The sequence below is a fragment of the Silurus meridionalis genome, chromosome 1 (genome assembly GCF_014805685.1).
Source record: "Silurus meridionalis isolate SWU-2019-XX chromosome 1, ASM1480568v1, whole genome shotgun sequence".
Taxonomy (NCBI): Eukaryota; Metazoa; Chordata; class Actinopteri; order Siluriformes; family Siluridae; genus Silurus; species Silurus meridionalis.
This window is the reverse complement of record NC_060884.1, coordinates 8,269,030-8,296,108: the sequence shown is the minus strand read 5'-3', so window position 1 is coordinate 8,296,108 and position 27,079 is coordinate 8,269,030. Positions and strand designations below refer to the sequence as shown.

Sequence of the window (27,079 nt, the reverse complement as noted above, 5' to 3'; positions counted from 1 at the left end):
GCATCCTCATTTTTAATCTTGGATCCATATCAGCACTTGCCACATGTCAAGCTTTCACAAGTGAAAGGCATTTGTGGCTCAACAGTTAAGGTTTTGGAATATTTCTCAGAAAATTGGGGGTTTAGGGAAAGGCATTTAGTCTTCACTGCTCCGGGGATTCTGTGTCATGGCTCATCCTGAGCTTTAAATATAACTGTCTAACAAGCTCATGTACAAGCCCTTATCTTTCATATCTTTTTCCACAGCACATCAATACAAACTGGCTGTGGAACGGTACGAGTGGAACAAACTCCAATCTGTCAAATCAGCAGTTCCTATGGTGCATCTCTCCTGGAACATGGCAAGGAACATCAAAGTGTCTGACCATAAGCTCTTTGAGATGATCAAGTGAGTTCATTTTAAGCACCTTTTTATTTACAGATATTTCACAGTATCCCTATGTTGTTGTAGATGCCCAAAGTGACTAGTTACAGTGCTACACCTTTCCATTTGAAAAAGAAAGAAAATAAAAAATCAAGCCAAAGAAACCCCACCATTAAAGGACATGCCTTTTGACTTATTTACTGTAATATTCTTTTAAGATAATTTATTACAGTATTGCACAGAAGTGAGTACCTCGCACATTTTAGTATATTGTAGGAGAGTGTTTTGTTCAGGGGGAAAAAGAACAATGAGGCAGTGACGAGGTTTGTCAGAACCAGATTTATTCTTGAATTCTATCTTTTATTGTCTCACACACGCACACACACGCATGTCTCTCTCTTTCTCTCGAGGCACCCTTCTCGCACTCCTCTTATCCTTTTCCCCACATCACTGCAAAAGAGAACACAGATCAGACAAATTCCCAACAGGTGTGTGATTCAACCGCTTGTCTCATCCGGCCTCGCTCTCGATTCAAAAACACCCCCCCTATATTTGCGGATGTCACCGGTATGCGGTACATTTGAGCTCAATCAGGAGCAGCCTGTGGTGATCCAGACCATTGCCCCCAAATCCATTATGGGTCATTGATGCAGGAGATGCCCCAGCTCCCCGCAATGCCAGCAGACTTGCACGCTTCAGGTCGCTGTATTTCAGCATGCGTTCGGCCAGCAGTTGCTGGGCGGCGAGCTGAGCCTCTATTTTAAGTCAAGTCAGCACAGAGTGAAATAAAACAATGTTCCTCTTGAACCCTGGTGCTACATAAAACAATAATCACAGAACTAGTAAGTGTCCTCGCCACAAAAAAAACAGTACAAAGACAATACAGGACAGTGCAAAGACAATACAGGACAGTGCAAGACAATACAGGACAGTGCAAGTCAATACTCTCAGTGTAAGAGAAATACACAACACAAAATGGCGCCGCCAGTAAACCTGTTGTATATTGCACATTGTGGTGTATAAAGTGAACATTGTCATTACCAAAATTTTAAACAAAATGTTGTGCAAAAGAGCAATAGCAGCAATCCAAAAAAAAGATGTGCAAAAACGTCATGTTAACAGTTTGTAGTAGTAAAGTGATGTAATATAATTGGTGTCCGGGTTGTACAGATCAGCTTGAGGGAAGAAACAGTCTGGATCTGACGGCCCGAATACATTGGTGGATTTAGAGCGGTAACATAACTTGGTGGATTTAGAGCGGTAACATTGGTTTCATTCAAAAGAGAGGAAAAAATGAGCGCCAGTTCAGAAATTCCTGGTGGCGACGATGCAGCAACATTGGTAACGAAAAAAGGAGCACATTGCACCGTGTGGAATTTTTTCGGGTTTAAACCTGACGATGATGCGCAACGAGTCGTAATCTGTAAGCAGTGCTTTGGCATTGTGGCAGCCCCGCAAGGTAACACCACCAATCTCTACAACCACCTCAGACGTCACCACAAAATACAGTACGAGTTAGCCATGAAAGACAAGGGAGCCACACCAAAAAATACCAGCCGCCAGACCACACAAACTTCAATAACTCCGACATTACACGGTGCATCCCCATACCCCTCAAGTTCCCAGCAGCACAAAGACATAACAAACGCAATCGCTTATCACCTAGCTAAAGACATGGCTCCTATAAACACTGTTGAAAACGAGGGATTTTAAGGCAATGATAAAGACTTTAGACAAGCGCTACTGTCTGCCCTCTCGCAACTATTTTTCATCCGTTGCGTTGCCAGGTCTATATACTCAGTGTCGCATGACAGTCGAGAAAGAACTGCAAAATGCAAATTACTACTACTTTTATTATACTTGAAAATCCTGTGTAGCACTGTTTTTACTTGAGTGCAATAAATGTTTTGGTTGAAAACATGAGAATCCTGTGAGAGAATCGTGATCTCAATTCCCATGGAGAAAAATTGTGATTCACATTTTAGCAAGAATCGTGCAAGAATCGGGTTGATCATCAGGAACAGAAGCTGTCTTAAAGAAAGAAAGAAAGAAAGAAAGAAAGAAAGAAAGAAAGAAAGAAAGAAAGAAAGAAAGAACAGATGCATGAGTGCTGCCAGGATTGCTTTAGAGGTTACAGAAGTTGAAGGTCCGCTTGTTTTAATGGCATCCTCAAGCTGAGGATGGAGAAGTACCATGTGTTTAACATACAGCATCTGGTTGAGACCTAAAGGGAGTCTTTAATGACTTGCAAACTAATTGAGGGCTAAATATGAATGAAGACACTGCTAGCATTCTTATCAAAAGCCTGTCTACTGAACTTGTGGCCAGCCTGAACCTGCTGGAAGCTGCTGGTAATATGAAAATCACAAGTGGCAATTAACAATCATCCAGGCAAGACAGAGGTCATTCTGCATTAAATTCAAGAACCGGAAGAGTCTATCGATGCAGTGGAAAACTGGTGGCCACACTCATGAAAGCAAGTCCAAGCTATGGCTGAGTTATTAGTAGATTTGGAATATCTCTGTCTTCAGAAGTTTTTGAAGTGATTGTGGACAAAGAGGACACTGTGTGAACTCATAGCTATTCTGAACAATAATCAGCATCCCCTAAATTATCTTGTGCATGTATGACCTGTTTTTTTTTTCTTTGATTTTTTTTAACCAAAGCCTTGAATATGGCCTGTTGTCTCCAGGTTCTGTTTGCTGCGGACACTTAAACAGTGTCAGAAGGTAAAAGAGGTGCTGAAAGCAGCAGGAAAGGAGACCATATGGCATGGAAGGAGCAGGGACGAACCTGCACGCTACTGCACCATCTGTGAGGTGGGTTTTATTTTGAGTTTTTAGGGGTCTAAAGCTGTGCTGGAACCCTTTCTTTGTTTCTTTTGGTTTTTTTTGTTTTGTTTTAAGGATCATATTATTAATATTATTCTTATTATTAGGGCTCAAGATCGTATTGTTATAACCGCTGGAAATGTATTGATATTATATTAGTTTTTTTGTAGTCTGATCTTCCAATAAATCAAAGTTGTTTCAGACAAACTGTCCTACAGATGTGAATTAATACTTTGTCCCCAAAATTGCGATGGGCCAAATATTGGTGCTACATGCCATTTACATTGTGTTTTACAAAACCAAAGCTGTGACCATTTTTTTTTCTTCTGCTTGTCCTTTCTTTCCATTCTCCTCTTCTTTTTCTCCTTCTCCTTCTTCGTCTTGCATCAAGGAGATTGGCTTTGAGATTTTTTAATGATTTTTTTTTTGTTTGTCAATTAGCTTTCAGCAGGTCTTTAAAAGGGATAACATTTAGGTATTCTAAGAGTCTAATGCAGTCATGGTCATGTGCAGGCCATGTATTTATTATTTTTTGTTTTGTTTGTTTCCTTCTATTATAAAAGCATAACTTTTGGACAATTAAGCTTTGCCCACTTAAATCTGATATTTTGCAGATTTCTTCTAGAATTTGGAGATGATTAATTTTCAAAAGTATGTTTACAAAAAATGTAGCTGCCTTGTAGCAATCAATTTTAATGAGGTGGGCCTTATTTATTAAAACAGCTGTAACGTATTGGTTGCATTTGTTCATTTCTTATTTTTTTGCATGTTTGTTACACTTTAATGTTTCAGATCATCAAACTAATTTAAATATTAGTAAAAAATAACAAACACAATATGCATTTTTTTTAAATGAAGGTTTTTTAATATTGAGGGACTACATGGCCTTGTGTTAAAAAGTGTTTACCCTCTAAAACTAATAACTGGTTGGGCCACCATTAGCAGCAATAACTGCAATCAAATGTATGCGATAACTTGCAATGAGTCTTTTACAGCGCTGTGGAGGTATTTTGGTCCACTCATCTATGCAGAATTTAGCCACATTAGAGGGTTTTCGAGCATGAACCACATTTATTAGGTCATGCCACAGCATCTCATTAGGATTCAGGTCAGGACTTTGACTAGGCCAGTCCAGAGTCTTCATTTTGTTTTTCTTCAGCCATTCAGAGGTGGACTTGCTGGTGTGTTTTTGATCAGAATCCAGAATGAGAAAGAGGTCACAAACAGATGGCTGAAAATTTTCCTTCAGGATTTTTTGGTAAAAAGCTGAATTCATGGTTCCATTTATCACAGCAAGTCTTCCGGGTCCTAAAGCAGCAAAACAGCCCCAGACCATCACACTACCCCCACCATATTTTACTGTTGGTATGTTCTTCTTTTTCTGAAATGCGATGTTTCTTTTATGCCGGACATAATGGGACACACACCATCCAATACAGTTAAACTTTTGTCTTGTCAGTCCACAGAGTATTTTCCCAAAAGTCTTGGGGATCATCAAGATGTTTTCTGGCAAAACTGAGATGAGCATTTATGTTCTTTTTGCTCAGCAGTGGTTTTCATCTTGGAACTCTGCCATGCAGATAATTTTTGCCCAGTCTCTTTCTTATGGTGGAGTCATGAACACTGACCTTAACTGAGGCAAGTGAGGCCTGCAGTTATTTGGATGATGTTGTGGGGTCTTTTGTGACCTCATGGATGTGTTGTTGCTGTGTTTTTGGGGTAATTTTGGTCGGCCGGCCACTCCTGGGAAGGTTCTTCACTGTTTCATGTTTTAGCCATTTGTGAATAATGGATCTCACTGAGGTTCGCTGGAGTCCCAAAGCTTCAGAAATGGATTATAACCTTTTTCAGACTGATAGATCTCAATTACTTTCTTTCATTTGTTTCTGAATTTCTTTGGATCTCTGCATGATGTCTAGTGTTTGAGGATCTTTTGGTCTACTTCACTTTGTCAGGCAGGTCCTATTTAAGAGATTTCTTGATTGTGAACAGGTGTGGCAGTAATCAGGCCTGGGTGTGGCTAGAGAAATTGAACTTGGGTGTAATAAACCACAGTTTGTCTGGTTCCTCTCAAGGTTTCTTCCTTATGCCATCTCGGGGAGTTTTTCCTTGCCACGGTTGCTCATCAGGGACAAACATACTTACAAAGAACATATTTATGTTTAATCACCACATTATCTGTGTAAAGCTGCTTTGAGACAATGTTCATTGTTAAAAGCGCTATACAAATAAAAATGAATTGAATTGAATTGAGTTTTAACAGGGGGGCAAACACCTTTTCACACAGGGCCATGTAGTTTTGGATGTTTTTCCCTCAGTAATAAAAACCTTCAATTCACCTTCAAAACAGTCATACAAAAGGGCTCTATGCTCATATATCTGTTTTTCATGAACCATAAGTCACTTTGATTTGAGATTTGTTATGTTGGATAGCTTTTTTCCCCCCTATCTGTAATTATAATATTGATGCCCTAATGAATAAAAAAATACCACTGCCATCAGCCAATATGTTTTCAAAAGACATTTGATCAGGTCTAGTCTCAAAATGAACAAGGACTTACATGGCCTCTTTGAATCGAAATAGACACATCCTTCGGAAATTGCTAATCTTAATCTTAAAGGAGATTTCTTTCTCGCCTTATTTTTTCTCCTTACCCTCTAGATATGTATCCTTAGCTATGCCCGCTGAAATATTAGAAAATTAGTTGAATTTGCAGGCAAGTGGGTGCAGGCACAGCAAAACTGTCCAGTTAAAAGCTGGAAAAATGTAGCCTGGTCTGATTAATCTGTTTCAGTTGAGACACACAGATGGTAGGGTTAGAATTTGGTGCCAACACCAAACTTGATTGACCCAACCTGCCTTGTACAGTGAGTGAATTAATTATTTGATCTCATGCTGATTTAGTCAATGTACCCCCTTGTAAAGAAATGAACAGTCTAGAATTTTTATGGTAGGTTTGTTTTAACAGAGAGAGAAATATAAAAAAAAGAATATATAAATTAATTTGTATTTGATCGAGTGAAATAAGTATTTGATCCTCTACCAACCAGCAAGAATTCTGACTCTCACACACCCAAATAAGTCCTTTACCTTTTAGGAAATTACTCCTAATATCAACTCATTATGTGTTTAAATGACACCCATCACGGAATCAACCCCTTCAACGCAAACTTCTCCACCACCATGGGCAAGACCTAAGAGCTGTCAAATGAGGTCAGGGACAAAATTTTAGACCTGCACAAGTTTGGCATCAACTCGACTCACTGTGTTTGGAGGCAGTATATGACCCTAAGAACACCATCCCCACTGTCAAACATGGAGGAGGAAACATTCTGCTTTAGGGCTGTTTCTCTGCTAAGGGTACAGGAAGACTTCACCACATGAACGGGGCCATGCACTGTAGAATCATGGATAAGAACCTTCAGGCCTCAGCTAGAACACTGAAGAAGTGTCATGGGATGGGTCTTCTAGCATGACAAAGACCAAAAACATATTGCCAGGACACCCATCTGATGGTCTTGTAGCTCATTCCAGCCTTGTGCAGGTCTACAATCTTGTCCCTGATGTCATTTGACAGCTCTTTGGTCTTTCCCATGGTGGTGGAGAGGTTTGAATTAAAGAGGTTGATTCTGTGAATGGTGTCTTTTATTCACATAATGAATTAAGTTATTTCGTAAAGGTAAAGGACTAATTTGGGTCTGTGGGAGACAGAAGATTTGCTAATTTGGTACGGGATCAAATACTTTTTCAATCAATCAAAAAATACAAATTAATTTATATCCTTTAATTTAAAAACCTCTTTTACAAAATCAGCAGGGGATCAAAATTATTTCCCCCACTGTATGAAGTTCAGGCCAGTGAACGTAATGATGTGGGAATATATTGTTGCTAAATGTTGGGTTTGTTAACACCAATAGCTATTGCTTGAATGCCACAGCCTGTTTGTTGCTCACCATGTGATTTCATGGTGACAATTTGCCCACATTATAATAGTTACTTCCAGCATGTCACAAAGCAAAAGTTATTTCAAGCGATTCTTGAATATGGCTAAGTTAAATGTTTTTTAGTGGCCTTCCAGACACCAGAACTGATTTCAAACTAATTTCTTTAGGGTGTGGAAGAATGGGAGATAAACAGTATGATGCAATCTTTGGCTTGAGCAATCAGTGTGCCACTCATGAGCACGTAAACTCTGCTATGCTTCTGGCATGGTTTTAGTGGTGAATTTTATCACTACTTTGTATTAAAATGTTGGAGTAAACTGGAATATAAATAAATGTATATTTTCTGTAAATAGAGTTATATATATAATTAATGTAGAACTGTACTGTTACTCCTAGTTGGTGAATTTGCACTCTGTCAGTCTCGGTCACTGTTTGAAAATGGTCGCTGTCCAAGTTTGTGTGCGCGCAACTAACGATTATTTTAATAATTGATTAATCAGACTCTTTCGATAAATTTGATTTTTTGTTTTGCTTTTAACTATATGAAACTCTAATTCAGGGTATTTGTATAAAAGTGTACTTAAAAAATGCTAAATTGAGTTAATTCTCTAATTCTGACATTTTATAAAGCTTGTAGTAGCTGCTTGTTGAGGAGGGCATGGAGGATTTCTCCTTTTAACAAATTTACTCATGCTGGGTTGTTTCTTTTGGTACCCCCCAACCAAAAACAAAAAGCAATTTGTGTAAATCAAATGTATATTGTTTTTAATGATAATTGCAGATGGCAAAATGACAACCATACTTAAAAAAAAAAAAAAAAAAATATATATATATATATATATATATATATATATATATATATATATATATATATATATATAAACAATAATACAACATTAAAAATTTTGTAGGTTTTTTGTTTAAAAATAGACATTTCAATATCTTCAGTTGTAAACATATACTGTAATCTAGAATATATAATTCATTAGAATGTATAATAATTAAATGATATGCATAAATAAGATGTACAAATATTGAAAACAAACATCTGAATGTGTGTGTGTGTGTGTGTGTGTGTGTGTGTGTGTGTGTGTGTGTGTGTGTGTATATATATTACAAACCCGATTCCAAATAAGTTGGGACACTACAGATTTTGAATTAAAAAGGAATGCCATAATTTACAAATCTCATAAACTTATATTTTATTTACAATAGAATATAGATAACATATCAAATGTTGAAAGTGAGACATTTTGAAATGTCAGGCCAAATATTGGCTCATTTTGCATTTCATGCGAGCTACTTATTTAAAAAAAGTTGGGACAGGTAGCAATAAGAGGCTGGAAAAGTTGAATTTACATTTAAGGAACAGCTGGAGGACCAATTTGCAACTTATTAGGTCAATTAGCAACATGATTGGGTATAAAAAGTGCCTCTCAGAGCGGCAGGGTCTCTCAGAAGTCAAGATGGGCAGAGGATCACCAATTCCCCCAATTCTGCGGCGAAAAATAGTGGAGCAATATCAGAAAGGAGTTTCTCTGAGAAAAATTGCAAAGAGTGTAAAGTTATCATCATCTACAGTGCATTATATCATCCAAAGATTAAGAGAATCTGGAACAATCTCGGTGCGTAAGGGTCAAGGCCGGAAACCCATACTGGATGCCAATGATCTTCAGGCCCTTAGACGGCACTGCATCACATACGGGAATGCTAATGTAATGGAAATCACAACATGGGCTCAGGAATACATCCAGAAAACATTGTTGGTAAACACAATCCACCGTGCCATTCGCCATTGCCAGCTAAAACTCTATAGGTCAAAAAAGAAGCCATATCTAAACATGATCCAGAAGCGCAGGCGATTTCTCTGGGACAAGGCTCATTTAAAATAGACTGTGGCTAAGTGGAAAACTGTTCTGTGGTCAGACGAATCAAAATGTAAAGTTCTTTTTGGAAAACTGGGACGCCATGTCATCTGGACTAAAGAAAATAAGAACAACCCAAGTTGTTATCAGCTCTCAGTTCAGAAGCCTGCATCTCTGATAGTATGGGGTTGCATGAGTGCGTGTGGCATGGGCAGGTTACACATCTGGAAAGGCACCATCAACCACCGTCTCTTTCAGGGAAGACCTTGCATTTTCCAACATGACAATGTCAGACCACATACACATAATTACAACATCATGGCTGCATAGAAGAAGGATCTGGGTACTGAAATGGCCAGCCTGCAGTCCAGACCTTTCACCCATAGAAAACATTTGGCGCATCATAAAGAGGAAGATGCGACAAAGACCTAAGACATTTGAGAAACTAGAAGCCTGTATTAGACAATAATGGGACAACATTCCTATTCCTAAACTTGAGCAACTTGTCTTCTCAGTCCCCAGACGTTTGCAAAAAGAAGAGGGGATGGTAAACATTGTGATAAACATGGCCTCGTCCCAACTTTTTGAGATGTTGATGCCCTATGTGTGTGTGTGTGTGTGTGTGTGTGTGTATATATATAATGTGTGTGTATGTATGTATGTATGTATATATATATATATATATATATATATATATATATATATATATATATATATATATATATACACACACACACACACACACACAGTGGTGTGAAACGGTCCGGATGTATAATTTTTTTGCATGTTTGTCACACTTTAATGTCTCAGATAATCAAGCTAGTTTAAATATTAGTCAAAGATAACACGTGAACACAGTTTTTAAATGAAGGTTTTCATTATTAAGGAAAAACTAAAGTTCTCTAGCCACACCCAGGCCTGATTTCTGCCACACCTGTTCGCAATCAAGAACTCTATTAAATAGGACCTGCCTGACAAAGTGAAGTAGACCAAAAGATCCTCAAACGCTAGACATCATGCCGAGATACAAAGAAATTCAGAAACAAATAAAAGAAAGTAATTGAGATCTATCAGTCTGGAAAAGGTTATAAACCATTTCTAAAGCTTTGGGATTCCAATGAACCACAGTGAGAGCCATTTATTCACAAATGGCAAAAAACATGGAACAGTGGAGAACCTTCCCAGGAGTGGCCGGCCAACAAAAATTACCTCAAGAGCACAGCGACGACTCATCCAAGAGGTCACAAAAGACCCCACAACAACATCCAATTAACTGCAGGCCTCACTTGCCTCAGTTAAGGTCAGTGTTCATGACTCCACTATAAAAAAGAAACTGGGCAAAAATCATCTGCATAGCAGAGTTCCAATACAAAAACCACTGCTGAGCAAAAAGAACATAATGGCTTGTCTCAGTTTTGCCAGAAAACATCTTGATGATCCCCAAGACTTTTGGAAAAATACTCTGTGGACTGACAAGACAAAAGTTTAACTTTTTGGAAGGCGTGTGTCCCATTACGTCCGGCGTAAAAGGAACACCGCATTTCAGAAAATCATACCAACAGTAAAATATGTTGGTGGTAGTGTGATGATCTGGGGCTGTTTTGCTGCTTCAGGACCTGGAAAACTTGCTGTGATGAATAGAACCATTAATTCTGCTGTTTACCAAAAAATCCTGAAGGAGAATGTCTGGCCATCTGTTTGTGACCTCAAGCTGAAACGAACTTGGATTCTGCAGCAGGACAATGATCCAGAACACACCAGCAAGTCCACCTCTGTATGGCTGAAGAAAAACAAAATAAAGACTTTGGAGTGGCCTAGTCAAAATCCTGACCTGAATCCTATTGAGATGCTGTGAGATGACCTTAAAAAGGTGGTTCATGCTCGAAAACCCTCCAATTTGGCTGAATTACAACAATTAGGCATAGATGAGTGGACCAAATTTCCTCCACAGCGCTGTAACAGACTACATTGCAAGTTATCGCAAACACTTGATTGCTGTTGTTGCTAATAAGAGTGGCCCAACCAGTTAAGTTTAGGAGGGAAAACACTTTTTCACACAGGATCATGTAGTTTTGGATTTTGTTTTCCCTCAATAATAAAAACCTTTATTTTAAAACTGCATGTTGTGTTAATTTGTGTTATCTTTTACTAATATTTAAATTAGTTTGATGATCTGAAACAAAAAAAAAGAAGAAATCAGGAAACATTTTCACACCACTGTTATGTAACTAAGCTCATTTCAGCAACACACAGTTTAACTAGCTGTTCTATGGGTCAGAGTGTGTCCCTAAACAACTGGTGCAGACAATTATAATGAAATTTCAAGGTTCTAAGGACTGGTGCAGTGGTTTGGTTGTGGTCATGCATACGGATGGAGTTTAAGTTCATATAGAGGTGTCGCGGATGGAGAACATCACAAATACAGTGGTAAAGTTCTCTGTAAAGAACGAGCATTTTTCCCCACCACAGCTGGCAACATTCTCTGATCCATATTTCTATGTAAAATGTCCCACGACTGAAAATGGTTTTCAAAAGACAACCCACAACTTCAGGTCGACTCTGCACTGGGGCCATCTTCTGCAGACTTATTTAAATATCGCGTGGGAAAGATAAATCCTAATGGTTATGCAGAAAGAGAAGTCAGTTTATGTTGCCAAGTGTAAACACGCCGTGTCCTGATTGACTGATGATCCGATCTGCTTGATCAGGTCACGGTGATCACATGTTAATGCCAAGTATAAACGCAGCCTGAGTGCTAACTTGTGATTTATTGTGATTCCTAATTACTGGGCTTTTATTTGCCAATCAGGTTTTACCAGGCACAAGGTTCACCTTTAAGCGATCGTCATGAAGTGTGAATAGTACCGTATTTTCTGGACTATAAGCTGCTACTTTTTTCCCACGCTTTGAACTCCGCGGCTTAAACAATGAAGCGGATAATTTATGGATTTTCCTGGATTTTTCCTGGTTTCACAAGCTTTAAGCCAAACAGTGACTTTCTTGGCCGGCTACTGTTTAGATACAAGCCGTGTAACAGACACTGTCTTTCATTAAAGCCTGTGTAAAGTTCATTTGTTTCAATGTAGGTACCTGCAGCTTATAGACAGGTGCGGCTTATTTAAGTTCAAAATAAAAATCTTTGTCAAATTCAGTTTTATATTTGGGTGCGCTTAATAGTCCGGAAATTACGGTAGTTTGCGTTCCTTCTAGTGTCTGATAATCTCACTTGGATTGGTCACGGGGGGATGCTGTTTCTATTCATATGGTTTCACATTCTGAATACAGTAGCTGTAATGATTGGACATTTGCTGTTATGCGTTGTTCTGCTTTAACTGGATTTTTATTCATCTTTAAATGATATCAACATTGCAGCTTTCAACCAGTCAGCTTTCAACAACCAATTATTAAACCTGTTAATTATGTTAGTGTATGGTCTCTGTCTCTCTCTCTCTCTACCTCTCTCTCTCTCTACCTCTCTCTCTCTCTCTCTCTCTCTCTCTCTCTCTTTTTGTCTATTTATCTCTCCTCTCCCCCTTCAAAAATAATCCTTTTTTCTCAGATTTTTTTTTTTAATTCTTCCAAAACAACAATTAAGATATTGTATAAGAAGGTGGGCAAAATATGTGTTATGAATGTTAATAGGGGGACTGAAATTCGACTAGATTTGAATTATTATTGGATTACTGAAATACATGTCTGTCTTCAGAGAATCAGCTTTCAGCAATTAATATTGAGATCATTACAAAACTTGATGTGTGTATCTATAAATGTCGGCAAGATCTGGCTACTGGAGGTGATATTTGTTGAAGGTGCTTGGATCCTGATAATTACTGCATGTGGCTGTATTCATGCAATGCTTTATTTGTCATGTTTTTGAACTTTGCATTTATTTAATCTGTGATCTGAAATAATAAAAAGCTGAATTTTTTTTAGGTGGAAGTCTTCAATCTTCTTTTTGTCACGAGTGAGAGCTACTCCCGGAAGACATTTGTGGTTCACTGCCAGGACTGTGCACGCAAAGGCAGCAGCGACCTGGATGGCTTTGTGGTGCTAGAACAGTACCGGCTGGAGGACCTCATGCAGGTCTATGACCAGTTTACATTAGTAAGTGAACATCATCGTACATTATATTTGTACTCAGTACTTAATGCATGTTAAAATACTTAATACACAGTACTACATTTAGGGTTTTTGCTGAATTTTACTCCTGAGATTATCTCCTGCTACATCGCAGTCACATTTATACAAAAAATACAAATTACAATATAAATTTTATATATATATATATATATATATATATATATATATATATATATATATATATATATATATATATATATATATATATATACACACACACACACACACACACACACACACACACACACACACACACACACACACACAGAGACAGGTGTTCCAATCACTTCCATGGCTATAGGTGTGTAAAATCAAGTACCTGGGCATGCAACTCAGTGTTAGACCACGTAAATTCACAGTGCAGGTGAGCGAATGCTGAGACACACAGTGCACAGAGGTCACCAACTTTCTACAGAGTCAATAACTTCATGTGGTCTTCAGATCAGCTCAAGAACAGTGCATAGAAAGCTTCATGGAATGGGTTTCCATGGTGGAGAAGCTACATCCAAGCCTTACATCACGAAGCGTATCGCAAAGCATCGGATCACGCTTCACTGTCTGGCAATCTGATGGACGAGTTTGGGTTTAGCGGTTGCCTGAAGATTGGCACTTGTCTGACTACATTGTAGTTGATTATGATGTGGGTTTTTTTTTTTAGGAGTTGGGCTCGGCCCCTTAGTTCCAGTGAAAGAACTCTTAATGCTTCAGCATACCAAGACATTTTGGACAATTTCATGGTCCCAACTTTGTGGGAACAGTTTGGGGACGGCCTGTTCCTGTTCAAACACATGACATGACAAAGAAAGGTCCATAAAGACATGGATGAGTGAGTTTGGTGTGGAAGAACTTGACTGGCCTGCACAGAGTCCTGACCTCAAACCGATAGAACACCTTTGGGATGAATTAGAGCAGTGACTGCGATCCAGGTCTTCTCGTCCAACATCAGTGTCACAAATGCACTTCTGGAAGACTGGATTCTCATGAACACACTCCTAAATCTTGTGGAAAGAGTTGAAGTTGTTATCGCTGCAAAGGGCCATCATCATATTTACATTCACATTTGCGGCATTTAGCAGATGCATATTACATTCTATGGATGAAGAATCAGATGTTACTCATGTTCATTTGCATGTGAAGGCAGACGAACCAATACTTTTGAGAAATAAATAAGATAAGATAAGATAAGATAAACCTTTATTCGTCCCACAGTGGGGAAATTTCTATGTTACAGCAGCAAGACAAAGAAATAAAAATAGATGCAAATATATATAAAAAAGAAGAATATACAAAAAAATAAAAAACAGAAATAAAAATAAATAATAATAACAATAATAATAATAATAATAATAACAAAGAAATAAAAATAAATGCAAATATCTAAAATAATATACATATACTACAATAAATATATATATATATATATATATATATATATATATATATATATATATATATATATATACTGTGTGTATATATATATATATACTGTGTGTATATATATATATATATATATATATATATATATATATATATATATATATATATATATATATATATATATATAATATAAAAAATGTGTGTGTGAGATAACAGACATAGATGAACAACTAAACATTAACTATTACATTGTGTTATTAACTGTGATTATTTTACAAAGATAAAGCCAAATAGTTAAAACCATCATGTGTGGGAAGTGAACCCTTGCTGCTTCTTTTCAAAGCCAAGTAGTAGCCAGGTATAGCTAATCAAATGCTAATAAAGTGATCATCTCTATAAAAGCCCAAGTTTTAGCAAATTACTGGTCTGGAGCATTCAGATGAGATTGTCTGGAAGGTTGTGAAAGGTATTGGATCCAGTAAGGAGGTGTAGGATTGCAGGATGGGCTGACCTGCAGGATCTCTTCTGTTAAATAGATTATAAAAATGAGTTAGTGTGAGAATAGGAGACACCTGAGAGCAAACAGTCTCATACATTACACTCTCATGTTTCTCCTTCTCTCTCACTAACTCATTAAGGTAGAGCTGAAGGTCTTGCAGATCTTTCTGTCACTGAAGGTGGCAAAATCTTCAGCTGTCAGGGAGCAGGAGGAGCTGGTGGGTTATGTGGAGTTTTACGTGAATTGTGTGCAGATGCTTCCAGCTTATGTTTTATAGAAGGCAGTCTTGGCAGAAGTCACTTCGGGATGAGAATTTGGACAGGAGAGTAGGTATGAGAACAGATCAATGTCAAGTTGTGATTTCTCCGAATGCTGCGCAACACATCCGATAGCCAAGGAGCAGGGCATGATTTTTTCTGGTTTAATATACAATTTATAGAAGTGCACTGCTGTGGATCAGTCCAGTGGCAGCTAAAGTGGAATCAGTGTTGAATAAATGTACAGTGCCAGTGCATTGCTTGCCTCGTCATATTTGAAAATATAGGGAATTTTCAGTGTTTTATTTATGATGCAAATCACCACTATCCACAACACACATACATGCATTTGTGTAACTAGAAAATTAAATATTTGATCAGTTCATTCTGTGGATTTTTTTTCTTCCATTTTGCTAAGTAGGAAAAACACTTAACACCTTTTTCTTATGTTTTTAGGCACCTCCCCTTCATTCATCTTCATCTTGACATTAAGACACTGTAGTTTTGGACAATATTTCATTACAGGAACTTACAAAAAAAATGGACCATTTCTGATATTCAGGAAAGCTAAGGCTGTGCGGTGCATGGCTGGTATCCATAGTGACGGCCCAGGGCTGCCCGCTGAAGCAGCCGTGTGTCTATGCAACATGTTGTTAAAGTGCAGCACATCATGTTGGCCTACAGGGGGCGGTAGTGGATGCACTTCCTCACAGGACTGCTCTCTCCTATACGGCTTGGCTCTGCTTCTCCAGAGAAGTTAAATGAAAACACGGGGGAAAAATTATGGGGGAAAATGTTTTGTATATATTGTCTGAACACCTGGCATAGTCAATTACAAGACTACTGACTTGAGAAATTCCCCCTTTTCCCTTTTTTCTTTTCCTTTTTTGTATTTTGTTAATGAGCTGATACACAATCTTTTTTTTGTGTCTAAAAGGTTGTCCCTAATATGAAGGGCACTAGCCTACCTGGTCTTTTTGTATGATAGACAGTAATTTTACCACTTCTTTGGATGACAAAACCTACAAAAAAATTTGTAATGTGAAGATTTAGGTGATATAATTTTTTTTACTGCTTTTACGTTTTCTTGGTCTCATTATTATTAAAAGCCGTATTCAATATTTTTGTTTTTTATGTAAGAAAAAGGAAAAATAATGATGAAGGAAAAAAAAGATATCAGCCAAGTCACAAAGAAAATGGATTGCACATAGACTAAGTTTAAATTGTGATCCCCCAACCCCCGTGTTTCTAATCTTGATGTACATTTTCACTATTTATAAATGCATATTTATTGCTTGAAGATATTTGTTGATGGAATGCTGTTATTTTTCCCAGAGTACCTGCCATTAAATTTGAAGGAGTTTTGTCATTTAAATGCTACTCCTGCATTTTCTATATAAAAATAAAACTGCTTAGCCAGCAATGTACAGAAACAATTAAAGTGATTTATTGTTTGAAGTTATTGTTATTAAAAGTGTGTAATATGTCCATGCACATGTTATATCAGTGGTTTTCAAAATAATATTTTTATTGCTTTTTGTCTGATTGTTTTTGGCATATGATCTGATGCCTTATAGAAATGTTTACCTGATTGATCATATTGGTTTGTTTTAGAATGGAAAGTCATTTAAAAAATGCATTTGCTAAAACAGTGATAGTTTTATATTAAAATGCATTAAATAATTATCTGATATTATGGATTAGATGACAAATCATGCACTTGAAATTTACCTGAGGAAATAGATGAATAATTAATGCTGGCTTTTTGTTTGGTGTTATGTTACAGACCATTATGTTTAGTATTGTTGTTCTTAGTAATTTTACTTTGTGATGTCAAGAATCCCATTAACTGCTTGATCAGATCATATTTCGGTTACTTTCACTTCTACAACGCATTCATATTAATATGACCCAGTTCATCTAATCTTCCTTCCTAGTGAACTAAAAATATGAAAATCTGCTTAGGATGCACGCCATCTGCCGCAATGTGGATAAGTTTTGTTGACTGCGAAATCGTTTTTCCTCTGTGGGTTGATGCACAACTTCACAATCACTCCATTTAAGTTTTCAGATTATAGAACATTATAGATTATAGATTTCTAATTATATATATCAGTTTCACCCAATACATTCCCAGATATATTTATGCAGCAGCATGTCCTTTTGTTACTGAACACTGCATAGAGCAAAGCCTGTTGTTTAGCATCATCACACATTTATCTGCACAATTCATCTAAACAATGAGGTAACAAGGACGAGCTGTGTAACCGAAGCATTATTACATACATCGGCATGAAAAGAGTATTGAATGCTAATTTTACTACTTGATTAGAAACATTCATTTGCTTAATATAAATGAGTTACAAAGCCCAGTCCATGAGGTACCTCATTTTAAACCAACAAATAAATAATAAATTAAAAAACACTCAAAGAAATTAGTTTATTTGAATTCAACACATGTTCATGAATCATCAACAAATGTTCATGATTCCGAGCGGTACACAGGCACCAAACATGATTAAACAAGATGCTTCCAAGATGGATCTGAAACCCAGCAGACAATGTAGCTGTATGTTTACCGACACAGATATCTACACTGCATGCCAGGTACAAAACCATCTCTGAATGGATTTTCTTTTTTTATTCTGCACTCAAACTCTCCTTTTGCACCACTACTCCTGCCAAACAGTTCAATTTACATTATTTACAGAATTACAGTTCTCTGACATAATTCTTCTTTTATCATGCTTCCATTATCACTCAATTCATTTGGCAGATAGAAGCTATTGCCATTCATTGGTGTGTGAGACTTCTGTTTGGTTCATGTAAATACTGTACATTTCATTGAAGAATGAAGCCCATTAGAGACCCAGTAGCCAGATGTAGCTGCTGACAGGCAGACAGGACCTACACTGACTACTGAGCAATTGAGGAGCTCCTGAGCAACCTGCAAACTGTCATCTATACTACAGTGACATTAGGTGATAAAACATTGCAGAACCTACATATGGTTAGCTGTTTACCTTACAGAGTAATCAGAGATGTTCTTTATTCAAAACTGTCACTTAGCAGTATGTAGCAATAACATGAATGATCATGTAAGTTAGTGTGCTGACTAGTTGTGTTCTCCTGGAGGTGTGCAGTTGTGTCATCAGTGGGGCAGGCTGATGTGACCTGGAAAAAGGAGATCCAACAGACATACAGTGGTTCACGCAGTGGAAAGTCAAACAGAAGTTTACATAAATTTTTAACCCTGTTCAGATTAGAGGTGCTGACTCATCTCGCTCTGATTTGATAAATGGTTCTTCTACTTGGACTGTGTCACATAATAGATTTTATTGATCATTTTCTACAACTGGCTAATAGGGGCAGTGGAAAAAGAGGATCTGTGAGGACATACAACGAAACAATGTTATCAGCTCAGCATACCATCTAGTAAGATGTTTCATTTGTGCTCTACCATTTCTCCCACTTGTTCTCTCTTTCTCTCCCTCCCTCTCTCTCTTCATATCTCTCTTTCTGCCTTTCTCACTCCCTTTTTCCGTCTCATGCACTGTGTTGTCTATCTGAAGGTTGCTGTGTTCCCGTTTTCCATTGCTGTTTTACTACATCGCCTGTTTCCGTGATGTCACTGGCTGTGTGACGACACATGACACATCGAGTTTTTCCATGAATCAGCGAAAAAAGGCCCAAGCCTGAAGAAGTCAGCATGATAAAGGGATCTGGTGTATGAAGAAAAAACAATCATGTAGGACACTTCAGCTAAGATTTCCAAGTGTGTTTTTCAGACAAACTATGACCCTAAGTAGTTGTTGCTTTTCAAAATACAAAAATAAACAAGATATTTACAATAAAGTGCCAATATGTACATAAAACAACATATATATTCGTTTGTAATGCCTGGCCAAACAAGTCTTACGGCGTGCAATTGTTTGTGCCATTGTTTTCCAAACATTTATTTCCAGGGTTGCATTTTTGGCTGAGATTTGATATTGAGGCTAGGAGAACTGAACCACTCAGCAAAGATTTCTCTAGCATTTCTCTATCTCAAACCCTTTTTTTTTTTTTAAGTTTAGGTTCAAGACTCTGTGGTGACCAATTAATGTGAGAAAATGATTCCTTATGTTTCCTAAACCACACAGTTTTAGTTTGATGAGTCTTTGACCTCCTTAAATGTGCCTGTGCCATCAGGGAAGAAAGAAATCCTTTGAGAACTGATTTCATGTTATTACTACATAATATTGCTGAGTCAAACCTGACTGGCTGAAGCAATCCTAGATCATGACTCTGCCTCCAAAGGTTTGTACAGTAGGCATTGTGTGACTGTTGCATCACATCCCTTCTTATCCATCACTTTAGAACAAAATCAGTGTAGACCACATGACCTTTTCTCATTGTTCCACAGTCCAATCGTTATACTAATAAGTGGTGGTTTTTTTTTCCAATTAGCCAAGGAACATGGATTTCTTGTGGCCATACAGTTGTTTGACATATAATGCACTTACTATCACTATTATCAATATAATTCTTTTTTTTACAATGTGATTTCAATAAGAGCATTAAAGATCTCAGGTCACAATAATTCAAAGATTTTTTTCTGACCACATTTCTTCAGCAAAGTTGACAATTCACAATCTTTCTAGCTTTTTTTAAATAATTAAAATAAAACTTAATACCACTTGTTTCAGCAACCTCCTTAGTTGGTGTCCTTGCTTGATGAAATACAATATTCGTCACAGTAATCATTTGAAATACAGTAACATTTTTCCAAGACTACATCAAGTTACATCTAACATGGTTGTCTTAGAAATGAGAATCTGCATCTTAAAGTTAGGGATAAAAGAACTGTTGCTGAATGAAAAATGAAACATTTTCTCTTCAAGGCTATTCATGGCTATATCCGTGTGCCATTCAAAGACGGTGTGCACAGGAATGAAACTCAAAATGATCGATCCAGAAGGAGTGGAATTCTGATGTGTTCCAAGTACACTAAAGCTAAAGGAAAAACAATATGCCAAAATGCATCTGACACCTAACTGTACTGAGCATGCTGGAATTATGTTATGCCATGGATGTTACCATGTGACCATTCAAGGATAACCCTGCCTTCAGTTTCTCTATCAACAAAATAGACAATTTACTTGAAGGCCATGCGATTTACTTTTCAAAAAATACTAATTATTTCCACAGTTCTTTTAAAGGTCAATGTTAATAATTATCTAAAGTAGATGTGCGAGGAGATTACATAATTATTGATTCGCAAACTGACACATTATTTATGTCGCTCTGATATGCACCTATGACTTTTCCTCAAAATAATGCATTATTTCTCGTAATATGACTTTTTTTACTTATAAGAATACTTTATTTTGTCAGAAAATTATGTAACGAAATATATTAACCATATGTAAGTATATATATATATATATATATATATATATATATATATATATATATATATATATATATATATATATTTATTGTGTGTGTGTGTGTGTGTGTATAATTATATTATATTTATTAAAGTTATACTGGAACTGCAGTAGACAAACTGCCATAAAGGAAACTAAAGAAACACCCTATATGCCTTTCACACAGTCCAATCACTCTCTTGTCCATATTTTTAAGTTACTCACAAATTTGCCTCTTTGCCTCTCCCTACTGCTCTATTTTCTCTTAGGCTCAGGCATCACAAACTGGCCCACCTCCAAGTGACATGAAACTAAACTCCAAGATATAGAAATTTGAGAAGACAATAAAACCAGGAAACTAAATGTACGTCCGAGGTGAATGAGAGTACATTAAGTCTGCACTTAATGATCATCCACCACACACATGCACACATGTGGCGGGTGGCCTTGTAGACTGATTTAGCTTTGATTTCCTGTTGCAAATAACAACAACTACTAGGGCTTGACAATCTAAACCAATACACATTTTTGTTCAGAATTAATTACTTATTGACAATCTATAAGATCATAAAAGAATTTAATAAAATATTGACATTGATAGCAAAGTCTCATTTTACTACCCACAAGTTGATCTACATGACTAACCAATATAGTTCATTCATAAAATCAAATTGTACCCTTCACCCACATGGGTTGCCTTTTTACTCCCTCCCTCTGTCCTTCTTTATCTCTCTCGCACTCTCACTCACACAGCTGCTGGTGCTGTGGGTTGGCACATACTCACCATTTCATAAGGAACAAGGACAGCATGCAATGGCATCAGAAATTCTGAGACACAGAGATACATAAATCAGATAATTAAATTTGTTATATGTATTAATAAAGAATAGAATATGAGCAGAAACAAATGTTGCATTTAAACTGAATACTGTATTATGTGCAAAAGAATCCAAAGTTATTCATAGTTACTACCCCAATTTCAATTGTTAAGAATTTTATCTCATTTGGTAGAATCAAATTATTCACAAACTGGTAAATCCATGCAATTGACTAATAATTAGTTATCTAGCACTCCCTTGTTAAAGAATTGACCCAGAAGGAACATACTTTAGTTTGTTTTTCCTCTTTATATACCTTATTAAGTTTATAAGGTTACCCCCATGAGAAAAAATGGAACTTGAATAAAGTCCCACTTCAGACCAAGATATATCTTAAAAATGCCCATGAACTCAGCAGAGCTTTTCTCTCTTTTTTCCATTTTATTCTTATACAAAAGCTGTTCCTCCACCAACACACACACCCACCTAGCAAGCAATTCATGTACAATACATGTTCATAACCCCATCTCAGTCATTCCCAAGAGTAAACTGCTCTACTTACCTTAGTTAGTTTGATTGTCTTCCTCCTGTGATTTCAGTGATCTTAATTCCACAGTCTCAGACTCTGTCTTAAATTGTGCAGGAATTTACCCATAACTGTGCTGTTGGACAAATGAGAAAGAATGCACTGATGGTAAGGTAATTCAGCAGTGGGTCCCATCTTGTGTTCAAGGAGTAATCACTTTCAAAAGGGCTGATGTTGAGCCATGTATGGTATGAGTGGGTCTCTATCACACACAACCACACTTCTCACATTTGTGTTTGTTCACTTGCAATCTCAAATGCATTTTTAATGTGTTGTGACTCACTGTGACTTAACATTGAACACAAAACTGTTTTGCTGTAACCAAAATATCTATGACGATATATATTGCAAATACATGACAAAACAGAGAAGATATTCTACTTACAGAACATGTGACCGTTATGTAGAACTGTTTCAAGAAGAGCTGTAAGTCCTTCTTAATAGACTTTCTCCCACTTCTTAGTTCCCGTCACACTTTTTTAGTCACTGTGCCTGGATTTCACTGTTCGTTGTGCCCTTTTTTCAATCCGGTGCAGTAATATAGTCACATGCTGCCAGGTGGACCTTTTAAAAAAGAGGTGGGAGCAGTAAGGGTGAAGGGGGTGGGTCTACTTTATTTTGCTCCATCCTATCCTGAGGGCTGTCTTTTTTTCCTTACACTTTTTTCTGAATGGCTGGTTCAGGAGCAGGTCATTCATTGAAATGGAAAATGCCATGACTTCAAAATGTATTTTTGTGAAAGGGAAAAGTACAAACATTAAGAAGAAGTGAGATTAGCATTCACCAGTTAATGTATATATTGATCTAATCCAGAGAATGTACTGATGAAATAGACATTGAGATTAAAATGGTTAAGCTTTATTTATATCTTCACATAATGGGTACCATACTCAGAAATATGCTGTGCTGTTTATAATATAATAGGTTTTAGTTACTTTGAATTTATGTTTAAAATCTAAGGAAACCTACAGTACTGAATAAATGTATCGTGTCACTCAAGTAAGAAAGTATTTATAAACCTGTATCTGTGTTTTTGGTCATTATCATGCTGATGGTAAGATTTTACCACTTCATTGTTTTCTCAGAATACAGCATGATGAATCATGCTGACAGGCGAAAATCTCAATTTTGGTCTCTTGCCATTTTTGGACTTTCTGATACTTCTAATATCATCTTGCTACATGTATCTAAACATTTGTACACCAAAAATGAGCTAGTTAGAATATTGTAGAATAGATACTAACTAATTTTATAAAAAAAGGATTGTAGTTACATCTTTTTACCTTCGTATGGCAGTGCAGCTTTTATGTTCTCACTTCCCTCAAAACATTAATTCTAAACTGCAAAATGTCTGATAGTACAGGGGACCTTATTCTTGCCAAATTACTTTTAACTGTTGTTTATGAAATGCATAATTACCTTTTTATTTTTTGTCTTTATATTGGCCGGTTTATGCAAAATGTTTTGGATATCATATCTTGAAAAGCCAGTTTGGTAGGACAACAGTATCTTTGCTGAAACAAAACCTTTAATATGCCTGTAAATGTGTGTTAGCATAGTTATTGTCATGACACCCCTATATTTGTAACTGCATTAAAATATACATAAAAACCATTCAAACACACATTTAATTCACCGCTGTCTTATTGGGTTAAATCAAGTCTGTGAAATTTTAAACGTAACAAATCCATTTACTAAATAATATTTCAGGGTTCAAATTTTTCAGTTGTTCTCTTCTGGATATTTAACAAGATATCCATATCTTTCTGGCGAAAGGATTTTGTTTAAATTTAATTTAAATATTGTATTATTGCATTTTGTATTATGGTGATTAAATATATAAGCATATAAAAGCCATTGTGCAAATTAAATATCTAAACAGAATTTTGGAGGAAAAAGATTTTTCCTCTGTCCATGAATTGTATGCACAGTGTAAAGTCCTTCATAGTGAACCATTTTGAACCACCTAAAATATATGCATTCTAATAACATGATAAAAATTTAAGAGTGCATTATGATCTTCCTCCTTCAACACCTAAAACCTCATAAGATCTTATAGCAGAGTGCACCCTCTTTCACGTGTTGATGCAACGATAACAGTTACATGTTTGACATGCTGGTCAAGCTGCCGTTAAAATGTCACGACTAGAAATCAGTTCTATTAAATATATCAATAGTCATAAGATTTTGATTTCAGGCAAAACGTTTATATAACATTTATATTAATTGGTCTCAGCAGGTGCGTATTCAACTGTATGTTCAACAGTTTTTTGGTATATGCATTAATAATCCTCAAGACTTTCAAGTCTCTAAAGCCTATTTGTGCAAATAATATAAAAATAACCTTAATTTGTATTTAACAGTGGGTTAACACCTTCTATATAGAATAAATAGATTTTTCTGTCATGTATTACATAAGACATGAATCTTACATAACCTGCCAATACACTGTATACTAACATTTTTTTTGGTGCAGTTGTTTGTCAGCTTCAGGGACACGAGATGGTGTTTTACACTGGGGATACTGGAATTTTTAACATCATGTTTCATGTTTCATAAATATTGTATACTGGATGGTGTAGATTTATGTATTGTAAATCTTAATAAACATTTATTCCCATGAACAATTTATATATTTTAAATGTCAATAAAATGAGAAAAATACAATGCAGATAGATGCAGATTGGTGATGTAACATCCATTCATGGTGTCATTAAAAACTCTGCACTGTACATGTAATCAAATTAATCTTAAACCATTTGCTGCCTCCAGAATGATCGCAAAAAGTCTCAAATATTTGTTTGTTTGTTTGTTTGTTTATACTTGTCATGTATATTCTCCCCTGGGTTATATAAAAGATAACCGTATAAAAAGCCTATGATCTATAAATAAATAGAAATGAGTGTTTTACTGTTATCTGGAGTATTTGACTATTTATTTCTTCAGTGTGGGTGTTTGTATTCCTATAAAACAGAATGGATTTGCATTAGATATTAAATCTGATTTAAGCATTTACATTATTATTATTTTTTTTTGTATACTTGTCTGCCTCCCAACACTACATATACTGGTGTGTGTATAGCAGTTTTTCTCTCACATATATTTCATCCCCTTTTCTTTTTCCCGCCCTCACTCACTCCCTCACTCCCTCACTCCCGGCCTGGCCGCGTTCCAAACTACCACGGCCCCCTCCGCTTCCCTCCTCCCTCCCTCCCTCCATCCCTCGCTCGCTCCTTTCTCTCTCCAGAAAGGGGAAAACCACCCTTCTTGGAGAAACACCTCCAAACCCTGGTCGATGTGAAAAACCCCTCTCTCGTTCCTCATTTTCAGTTTAGATCATCAGTCACACCACCAAACGGACCGCGTGTGAGCCTTGACTCAACCTGGCTGGGAAACGGTCCATGCGCTTGGACCAAAACGCGCAGACCACACACACACACACACACACGCCACCAGTGCCAGCGTGCGTGGGGCCACCGCTGAACTTCCCTCACGCCCTCCCACCCCAAGTTATTTCGCACTTCAGTCATTTTACATCGTTATGAACTTAATAAACTCTAAATGCAAAAAAAATGAACTCGACAGCAGAGGGAAAAATGTCTATATTACAACATGCCCGTGTTTAGTGTTTCAGCGACATGTTGGACAAAAGACACGTATCGCTCCAAGGATCTTGATAGTATAAATCTTTTATAGAATATAAAAGCCCAGAAAGCGGGTATTCCAGCTTGGCCTACCGTCACTGCACGTATGGGAGTCCCGGGCTCGCCTCCGGTTGTGCGCCAAGTGTTCCTCGCTGTCTCTCTGTGTCTCTCTGTGTCTCTCCTCACCCGCACTTCTGCTCTGCTAAAACCACACAAAGAGGACAAAGAGGCGGTTTTAATACTAAAGTACACGCGCGCCTCCGTTACGCGGCCCACCGGATTACAGAAGACGACTTTTTTGGGGGGGGGAGCGAGATCTTCTCTCCCCCCGTTCCGCTCCGTCGTCTGCCGCCGTCTCCGTCTCTCCCCCGCCGCCTTTTATATCAACTGTGCGGAGCTCGCGCGGCTATCGCGCAGCAGCAGCTCGCTCGCTCTCGCTCTCTCTCTCACGCGCGCGCGCACCGATGTGTCAGTGTGAAATGTCGGCTGCTCGCGCTTCCCAGATTCCAGCTGCATTTTCGGGGCCGAGCCTCAACCACGCCGTCTCACACTGTTTATAATAAACCACTGACCCCAGGTTAGGGGCCGAGGATCGCCGGACAAACTAGTCGATTTTTGGTCAAAGCTTTTGTTCGATGATGTACAGATAAATCTTTTAGGATATGATTCGAAGGAATTAATGGGTTTGATGAAGATGTTTGCAGCTGACATCTCTCTCTCTCTCTCTCTCTCTCTCTCTCTCTCTCTCTCTTTCACACACACACACACACACACACACACTTGCTTCTCCTCCCCATTTCTATGAGTATAAATTCACCGTGCTTTGCTTTAAATAAGCGGTTAAGGCTACACCCACTGTTGCTGTGTTTTAGATGCTTCCTGTACGCTCTGGGGTACTTTGTCAGTTCTGATCAATTCGGTATTTATTTATTTATTTTGCATTATCCACCACTTGGACCTTCCTTTGAAAGGATTCCCATTTGAACATCTGTAAACGTCTAAGCTATCCAAAGTATCCATCTCCTTCACTTACATATTCACTGCGGTGATGTAACGTTACAATTTTACGAATTCACTGTGATTGTTATCACTTTAAACTCGCAGGATTTTTATGTGTTACATTTCTGTTAAATTCTCCACCCCCATTGTTACATTGTTTTGTGAGTGCATGTTGCCTGCATGCATTTCACTCTGACATCAATAAAACTGGTGTCTTTTAGTGATGCTTTTCAAAAGCTTGTTTTGCAGCTTCTTTTGTTATTGTTTGTCTAGTGTGTGTGTGTGTGTGTGTGTGTGTGTGTGTGTGTGTGTGTGTGTTGGGGTGGCATTCTCTCGCTTCACTC

At 37.3% G+C, this 27,079-nt stretch overlaps 1 protein-coding gene and 1 long non-coding RNA gene across 3 annotated transcripts in view; one reads left to right on the top strand and one right to left on the bottom strand.

The window, feature by feature from the left end:
• kdm6al (lysine (K)-specific demethylase 6A, like) overlaps window positions 1–16,799 on the top strand; it is a 74,080-nt gene extending 57,281 nt beyond the window's left edge. For both annotated transcript variants that reach the window (XM_046854762.1, XM_046854854.1), the window contains 4 exons: window positions 246–387; window positions 3,056–3,182; window positions 12,938–13,108; window positions 15,734–16,799. In XM_046854762.1, coding sequence (XP_046710718.1) covers window positions 246–387; window positions 3,056–3,182; window positions 12,938–13,108; window positions 15,734–15,763 — 470 coding nt within the window. In that variant the 3' untranslated portion in view covers window positions 15,764–16,799. The remainder of the gene's footprint in view (window positions 1–245; window positions 388–3,055; window positions 3,183–12,937; window positions 13,109–15,733) is intronic.
• Window positions 16,800–17,692: 893 nt separating this feature from the next.
• Window positions 17,693–26,447, bottom strand: LOC124389478. The gene is made up of 5 exons (XR_006926592.1): window positions 25,830–26,447; window positions 22,478–22,656; window positions 22,069–22,168; window positions 21,473–21,516; window positions 17,693–18,451 (listed from the first exon to the last, which is right to left on the bottom strand). It is a non-coding gene; the product is annotated as an uncharacterized LOC124389478 (long non-coding RNA).
• Window positions 26,448–27,079: the final 632 nt, after the last annotated feature.